Raw genomic sequence first — 9,059 nt, 5'->3', positions numbered from 1 at the left:
CTATCCGAATCAAAAATATGAATCGATTCTTGAAGCGCAAGATAATTACTAATTTGAAAAAACTGGAAAGTAATGTTTAAACTGATAGAATGTAAATACTTCCTATGAATAATTTATGGCATTTCAATCTAATGGGTCCAAATCATAAATTAAGGGAAAAAAATTAAATTTAGTTAATTACTTGGCTTTTTAAGATGCCATAATCAAATAAACTTTAGTACAAGAATAGAAGAGGTCTGAATTACCTAGGTAAGTGTTTAATTAAGACAACTAGTTCTATTTGGCTCCTGCTAAATCTCATCAAGAAACTGCCTTCGATTCTCAATTTCTCTATAAAATAATGCGATTGGATTATACTACTAAAGTCCCTTACACATCGAAAATTCTGTACTTCTGTGATGCATAAGATTAAAACGTCAACAAAATTTTCAAATCAAGACTAAAGAAGCCATCTTAACTTTGCAAACGTGATGTTAAAAAATTTACTATTTCCTACCTTATTGCAAGTATCATGTTTCAGATTTTACCTATTCATTGTTTTCAAGTATGTCAAAGAAAGTTTCGTGACCCTCAATACTAAAACTGTTTCATTTAATACAGTAGAGGACCCTAAGGAAAATGTATACCAAAAGGGAGTGGGAGCCGAGAAGAATCTAATCCAAATCAGACCTGGAACGCACCAATTAAAATTCAATATTTCACTTGGTATGTGGGTTCCTGCATGAAACTCCTGTCATGGTTAAAGCTTAAGGTTAAACAGGTTAATAGAAGCCAATAGAATGGCTCTATTGAATTGTACTGAACTTCTTTTTCAGCAGCTCCTTTACCTTACCACTATGTTCAGCTTTAAAATCAACTTCAGGGGTAGGCACCAAATAACCAAGGTGAGCCAAGGCAGCCGGGGGCTGCAAACAGAAATCCATCTCGTGTGGAAAATCATCATCAACTCACGTTTTCCATTTCAAACTGCGATACAGGTGGAGGAAAAGCTGTAAAAGCCTTCTCTTTGAACCTCACATCACACCGCCTCAAGGTATTAACTTAAGAATCTCAAGATAAGCTAATGCAGCAGTTGTCAGAAGACTCTAAAAGTTGTATGTGCGGGAGAAGGCAAAAAAACTACTTCGGGACTAAAGGTTAAATTTCGCTGCTGGATTCCCAAGACTTAAATTCAGAGAATCTTTCCACCTGGACAGAATGGGATTCTCTGGATCCCGATGAAAATGGGAAATTATGTGCTTAATCCTCAAACCGGGGATTCCGGGATGGGGGGCACAGTGAGGGTCCTCACACTCGGCTGGCAGAGGAGAGTGAGGCGCTGGGGAGGTCTGGTAACTGAGGGCGACCAGAAGCCAGACGCGAAGGTTTCCCTCAAGAAGGCCTGGGGTTCGCACTGCAAGGGGCCAAGCGCCCGGCAGCCTGGTGGTCGGCGAAGCACCCTAGCCAACTCAGGCCAACCCAGGCGCCCGGCCTCCCTTCTCCCGCGCGAGGGCGACGTGCCCCCACCCGTCCTTGTAGGCTGCGCGAGGAAGAAGCCGAGCGCCGGGCTGCGGAAACCAGCACGCACGACGTGTAGGCACCAAGAAAACGCAATTTGAACAGGACCAGTTTGCAGAAGGAACAAAACGCCACGGCCTGGACGCCCCATTCCGAACGCGATGCGGACGGCGGCGCAGGGAGCGCAGCGCGTGCGCCCGGGAAGCGCGCGGCTCTCAGCTCCGCCTCCCCCACCCCGCCCGCCCGGCTCCCCGCGCCGCAGCCGCTGCTGCCCTGCCGCCCCTGTGGGAACTCCGCGCAGCGCCAGCCCCGCGAGGCAGGGCGCCGGGAGGGGAGGGCCGGGCGCTCCCGCCCTCCCCGCGGCCCGCGCCGGCTCGCCAGCCCTCGGAGCCTACTCACCTCCTCCTCCTCCTCCTTGTCTCTCCCTCCTGCCACCGGCGAACGGCCCGAGCCGCGCGGCGACGCGCTGCGCCGTGGCCCTCCCCCGCGGCCGCGCGGATGCCGCCGCCCCTCCCGGGCCCGCGGCCGCCGCGGCCTCCAGGCGCGTCAGCAGCTGGCACCGCCCCTCGGCCCGCCCGCGCAATCGAGGCTCCGCCTCTCTGCGCCGCCCGAACTCTGCGTGCGCTAGGTCCGTGAGTCAGCTGCAGCTCCCGCCCGCGCGAGTCGCTCACCCACCCACCCCCGCCCGCGGGCTAGGCTCCTCGCACCTGCCCACTGTCCCCCGGCCTCGCTGTGCTCCCCACCTCCCTGCGCGCCCTTTCCCATTTCGTCAGCACCCTGTCCGCCCCTTCAGCTTTTTCGTACTCTTTCCCCAACCTACTAGTCCTGTTCTAAGCTCACATAGTCACCTTCTCTTTCCTTCTGGAAGGTCTGTGCTGTTCATTAGGTCGACCTCGGATTCCTCCTGCAGTTTTCCGGCCAGACGCTTGCATCTCATTTCCCGGTCCACTCCCCGGCCTGCTAGAGCCTCAGGGCTCCTGTGCGTTCCCGGCTCCCTAGCCGGCACCCCTACCTGCTCTGCAGCCCGTACGTCCTCCACAGCTGCTTTGCCAATGCCTCTTAATATCCCTCCCTCTGGACCTTCTCGGTTCCCTCCTGGAAAGGCTCTTGCCTTCCTTTCTCCATTTTTCGCGTCCTTTGGGTTCTGGCTACTACACACACTTCTGATGCAGTTTGAGTATTCAGTAATTGCATGTTCGCGGTCCCACTTACGCGAAGAGAGTCACATTGAGTAATTAAAAATCACAAAACAAAGCGACAGCAGTGGAGACCATCTTTTGACTTGCATAGTTCCATCTATATTTTCCTCATGCAATAATATTCTCAATGCCACTTGAATTTCAAGGAATGGGATTTTCTGTTGGGGCTTAAAATTCACAAATGTTGGATTTTTTTTCCCCTGCGACCTAATTTCACTTTAGATCTTTTATTTATAGAATACATAGTAAAAAGAGTACCAGGAAGTCCCAGGTGTTCTTTTGACTGTAAAGTGAGGAATGTGTCCCTTCTTTAAATTTCCTTTCTGAAGTAAAGGATCCTTTCTGAAGTAAAGGATTTTGTATCTGGAAGGAGGTTGTAGGTTAAATGACTCTGGCCAAGGCAAAACATGCAAATATAACTGGATGTCTGGTTTATTAAGTAACTTCATTTTTAAAACTGCAACTTGGAAGAGTTAGGCTGTGATGCGGAAATGAGTTAAGAAACATACGAAAATAAAGAAAATCGGTTAGGCCTTTGTAGTTATATCCACAAGCTGCTTTAAGTTATGTTTGTAAACATTCTTATCCTTAAATTGAAGCGTTGAAACTATCTTCCGTTCTAAACAAAATCCAGCTCTGTGTGGACATTCAAAGTTTAAAACCGTTGTTGAATTGAACAACAGCATTGTAAGCATTTGAAAGCCTAATAAACCATCTGTCCATCCACTTTCACACAAATTGAGGAACAGAAAAGAGTAAATGCCAAAACCTGAAAGTGAGTGTTCCTGACTGCATATGAAACCAGCAAATCCTATTACACAGAATAAGGTACAAAATGCTTCTCCACTTACGATGGGGTTACTTCCCAATAAACACAATGTAGGTTGAAAATATTGTAAGCCGAAATTGCATTTAATGCTAGCAACACAGCAGATGGTCCTTGACTTCCAATATTTTCAACTTTAGGATAGTATGAAATGTATATGCATTCAGTAGAAACCATAACTCCATCGTAAGTCATAAGAAGCTCCTCAACTTACCATGGGGTTACATCCAGATAAACCCATTGTAAAATGGAAAAATTCTAAATCGAACCACAATATCTGAAAATCCTAAAGTTTGTGGCTTGCCATTTCATTGCTTTTAAAATAGAATTACATAATTTTATAATTAAACTGGAAGTTTAATTGGGAGTCTAAACCTTTCATTTTAAAATGAAAAAAAATTTAAATCTTTTTAAATCTGATTAAGAACTGAAGCCCAGAGACGGTAAGTTGTGTACCCAATATTACCCAGCTTAATTGGAAACAAAGCCAGGGTTCAACTCAGATTTTCTGTCTCACATACCTGCCAGCATCTGGCTCGTATTAATAGTTAACACTTAAATAAAGCTATTCAACATCAAAATTCCTTGACTTTGCAGCTTTGTCTACATGGTCTGAGTGATGTATGAAATTGCACTTGGCATTAGCTAGGAAGGTATTTCTGTCAGAAGCTGTTTTGTCCCACTGATTTCAAGGATTCCTATTGCACAACTTTCATCTCAGTCAGGGTTCATCTGCATGATCCAGGCAATTCTGGCCAGACCTCCGGAGCCATGAACCAACCAAATGCATTCATCCTCGGTGGTGACAAGGTCTGTGCCTAATTATAAGAATTATTAAGTCCCTATTGCCAAGAAAATTACGACATCACTGGGAAGGTAAAATATGAAACACAAAATGATAATTCAACACTACTAATGAGGGATTCAGTTGTCAATTACCAATTTTAAGCAAACAATCCATGTAAATTAAGGGAAGACTTCTTAACAATAACAACAAAAAAAGGACAAAAAATGAAATTTAGAATTTACATTGGCTTATGGAGTAAAAAGGTAAAGGAAATTGCTTAAACAAAGGTAGTAAGAAGAAAATAGGCACATCAATAACCAGGGAAAAGATAGGAATCAGCTGAGCTAAAACAGGAGATTCATTTTAGAAACAACAGAAAATTAACTGAAATAACAGAGTAGGATCAATGATAAAGAGCCTAAATTTGAGCCTGAGGTATTTATTCTAATAGGAAATCATCTGGGTGAACTTGCAGTGGGGAGAGGAGGACAAGACAGGGCGACCATAACCTTGTCTGGTTCTAATGAAGCAAATATAATTTAAAAGAATCATTGGTCATGAATACAACTGAGAAAAGACTTGGGTTCACTGAGTATATATAAGAATCAAAGACGAGAATGAAGTCCAAGATGACTTTAGGATTGTGGAAAGAGTCAATAACAGGATATACAGACCTTCGCACCTTAGAGTTGGAAGATGATCAACACTCACTGGTACAGCCTCTAAATTGATCGATAAGGAAGCCAGACATTTTCCCAAGGTAGATCCTCATCGTCACAAACTCATTCCAGAAAACTGTAGTTTACTGTTTAAATAGAATTAGAAAGCGAAAAAGAAAACTCTCACCCTGTTCCTGTCCCTGTTGGCATTTTATGGTCAGCTGATTTTTATTTCTACTTCAGCCCTACTGATATAAAAGTGCTCAGTAATCCAGCATATAATATTACAGTAGGAAATAAATCAATAAGTGTTTATTAAATAAGTACCAAATGCATTTTGGTATGTTTCTACTCAGAACTCTACTAGGTGTGGAAGCCTAGAAAAGTATAAAAAGGGAAGAGCCTCTGCCTTTCAGAAGCTTACAATGTGGTTGAAGAAAAAAGTTCAAAGCACCTGAAACAATAGAGAGTAAATTCCATGGACAGTGAGAAGAACATATGTGGACTGGAAGGTGTGTTTATATGGAAACAGGGAGGAATACTGTTGAATGGATTGGAAGTGATATGATCTATAAAGTTCATTATTCAACACATTTTTGTTAATCTTTAAGCACCCTTCTAGGTATTGGAGGTAAAGTAGTAAAATAAAAACTCCTGTTCCTATTGAGGTTACATTCTGTTCAGGAGAGACAGAGAAGAACAAGTAGATACACAACTATAAGAATAACAGGTGCTGTGGGCCGACCGCGGTGGCTCACACCTGTAATCCCAGCACTTCGGGAGGCCAAGGTGGGTGGATCATGAGGTCAGGAGATCGAGACCATCCTGGCTAACATGGTGAAACCCTGTCTCTAATAAAAACACAAAAAATTAGCCAGGCGTGGTGGTAGGAGCCTGTAGTCCCAGCTACTCGGGAGGCTGAAGCAGGAGAATGGTGTGAACCCGAGAGGCAGAGTTTGCAGTGAGCCAGGATCACACTACTGCACTCCAGCTTGGGTGACAGAGCAAGACTCCATCTCAAAAAAAAAAAAAAAAAAAAAGAGTAACAGTTGCTCTGAAGAAAATAAACGGCAAAGGTGTCAGAATACATGTGTAGGGAGTAGGACTGACCTTTCTGAGGAACACTTAAACTATCACTTGAATGAAAGAAACAACCAGTCATGGATGATCCAGAGAAGAGTAGTTCAGGCAGACAGTATGCCAGTGTAGAGCCCTAAGAAGCGACATGTGAACTCTAAGAGAAGAGTTTCCATAGAATGAGGAGGTAAGAAGTGAGGAAAGGGAAGCAGTGAACTTTCTGAGTATAAAAACCAGTACAACTCAAAGTGTGCAAAAGGATATGTGTATTTTATTTGCCTTTTAAGGCCATTTATACTTTGAAATACTATTGAATTTTTTTTTGTTTTTTTTTTTGTTTTTGTTTTTGAGACACAGTCTGGCTCTGTCGCCCAGGCTGGAGTGCAGTGGCGCGATCTCGGCTCACTGCAACCTCCACCTCCCAGATTCAAGCAATTCTCCTGCCTCAGCCTCTCAAGTTAGCTGGGACTACAGGCGTGTGCCACCATGCCTGGCTAAATTTTTTTTGTGTGTTTTTAGTAGAAACAGGGTTTCACCATCCTAGCCAGAATGGTCTCGATCTCATGATCTGCCTGCCTTGGCCTGCCACAGTGCTGGGATTACAGGCGTGAACCACTGTACCCGGCCCAAATACTATTGAATTTCTAAATCCATTTAAATGCTCCCATCAGGTCTAACTTTTAATTAAATGCTCCCATCAGGTCTAACTGAGGGGAAAACAAATGTATTAGAGATGTATCTGATATTTCCTTTCTGGGCCAAAATGCAGTCACAATGATGACTCCTTGCTCTAAATGTAATTACAGAAAGTTTACTTTTGTTCCTGAGATATGACAAGAAGCTAAGTGTAGAAACACTGAGGCAAATGTAGTATCATATCAGTTATGGCTCCATTATTGCCATTTGTTAAGTCTAAACCACATGGGCTGTGGATTGGACCTTGGACACATCATATATTGTCACTGAATTCCAGGTTTTCATTAATAAAGAAGCGGAATCACCCAGATATTAGGCTTATAAAGAGAAACTAACACCATTCTGTGAGATGCACATATACAGATACCATGACTCTAAGTGCAGCTATTGCAGTCTGGAAGAAGACAACACGGTTGAACTAGATGTTCTTTTGCCCAGCAAACTGTAAGACAATTAATGAGTACTTTTCTTCCCTAGAAACAGACAACACTAGTTTGGCAGTCAGAGTGGAAGGAGAAACCTAAGTCCCCTCCATTTGTAGCAATGCAATTGAGCACCTCAAGGAAAGCAAACCTGCCTCTGGCTAAGCTGTGTCCACACATGCATGTGCATGCATGTCGGTGGGTAGAGTGTGTTAATTTGTTAGGTGTTATTGAAAAATGAAATGCTATTAGCAGTCTTTTTTATTTGGAATATACTTCATTTTAAGATCCATTGGGGCCAGTTAATCTCTTGGGATGGTTTGGAAAACTTCATTAAATTCAATGAAGGAAAAATAAGTGTAAGTGATTCTAAAAATAATCATGAAATTTACTATGTTTAATTTGCCGGCCCAAGTGCTTCTCAAGTCAGTAGTGACCAAGGATCCCTAGCATTAATGAACAATTACCATATTGCTGAAATCAACACCATATTTAGCCTTAAAAGCCTTCTTGTTATTGATGCTGAAAGAGGCCAAAAACATCAGTAGCCCAGGAAGCATAAAATGTACTCTCTGTTGATGAAACGGTCTCTTTAAATTAGGGTTTAACTATTTGAACACTATAATGCGAGAGAATTTGCTTTGTCATTGTTACCTTGCGGCCTAGAGACAGAAGCGTTTCATACTGTGGTTCATCCTGTACCTTTTATCAAGGATGAATTCATGTTTTCGTTTAAAAACAAAGAAAGCTTACATAATCTCTCCTCATGATTAGCCCTTCCAGCAATTATCTGTTGCTTGGAATCAGTGTCAGCCAACCAAGTTCAGATGGCAAAAAAAAAAAAAAAAAAAATGTTTGATCTGCCGTGATGTGATTTAGAAGACTGTGCGCATGGAAGGTACAGCTATGCACATACAGAGAACATATTTATCTAATTTGACTGCCAGTGATTTAATTAATGTTTGTCAAGCACTTTGAACATGAAAAGAACTATCTGAAAGCTGAGAGCTATTACTCATAATCATTTTTCCTATTTGTTGAACTAAAATTAACATACAAATGTGATACTCTTATGGTGTCTTTGAGAGAGATGCTCCTATTCTAACAAATTCATTGGACCACACTTTAAGAAAGTCTCATTAAAACTTCAAGGCTCTGGTTTTTGAAAGTCAAGCTTCAAGCTGGTTGGGTATCATCCATCAGTAGATTTTGAAGCATACAGGCTAAATAAACACCAGTGACAGCTTGGGGAAGTGTATGCACCTGTTCATTGAGAAAAAGTTAACAGGGGCACATCTAAAATAAGAACACAGACCGCAACCTGATTTTCAAGAAGTTTTTGTGCATGCCTACACTTAAAATTACCCATATTATCATCTAATTTTTTTCTTCTAATTTTCTCTCCAAAGAATACCTACTAATGAGCACGATGTCTTGGTAACAATCAGAGAGGAAAAGAAAAAAAGGGAAAGACCCTATTTTACAGCTTTGGGAAGAAGCAGACATGATGTTTTCCATTATTGCTTTTTCTCCAAGTCAAGTATAAGAGCAATTGGCAAAAGAAGAAGACATCTTGATAAGAAAGTAAGGAGCCTGGACAAGGGCCGTGGTCTGTCGTTATTTTCCACATAGAGATTTTAGCAGTATTGCATTCATACCTGCAAAGGACTGGTGGGATATTTGTTGAACTTTCCAGGACTGTGGAGAAGAATGGACTCCCTGTGGAACAGAAGGTTGACTCTGACTTTCCCAGGAGATTTGTTTTTGAATTTTAGTTTCATTTTCTTTACATTCCAGTCCCCTAAAGATAATTTTTACATTGCACTTTAATGCAGAATCTTCTTTATGTACCATGCAGCACACATATCTTAATAGGGTATGCCTGATTAAAAACAC

General features: G+C 42.3%; 1 protein-coding gene across 1 annotated transcript; it reads left to right on the top strand.

Moving 5' to 3' along the window:
- Positions 1–1,658: 1,658 nt before the first annotated feature.
- LOC108544308 (translation initiation factor IF-2) lies at positions 1,659–2,732 on the top strand. The gene is made up of 3 exons (XM_017895381.1): positions 1,659–1,684; positions 1,799–2,125; positions 2,366–2,732. Exons 1-3 carry the CDS (start codon positions 1,659–1,661, stop codon positions 2,730–2,732), a joined length of 720 nt encoding a protein of 239 aa, XP_017750870.1.
- Positions 2,733–9,059: the final 6,327 nt, after the last annotated feature.

The sequence above is a fragment of the Rhinopithecus bieti genome, unplaced genomic scaffold, assembly GCF_001698545.2.
Source record: "Rhinopithecus bieti isolate Rb0 unplaced genomic scaffold, ASM169854v2 scaffold_26061, whole genome shotgun sequence".
Lineage (NCBI taxonomy): Eukaryota > Metazoa > Chordata > Mammalia > Primates > Cercopithecidae > Rhinopithecus > Rhinopithecus bieti.
The sequence above is the reverse complement of the archived record's forward strand: the minus strand, read 5'-3'. Positions and strand labels throughout refer to the sequence as shown.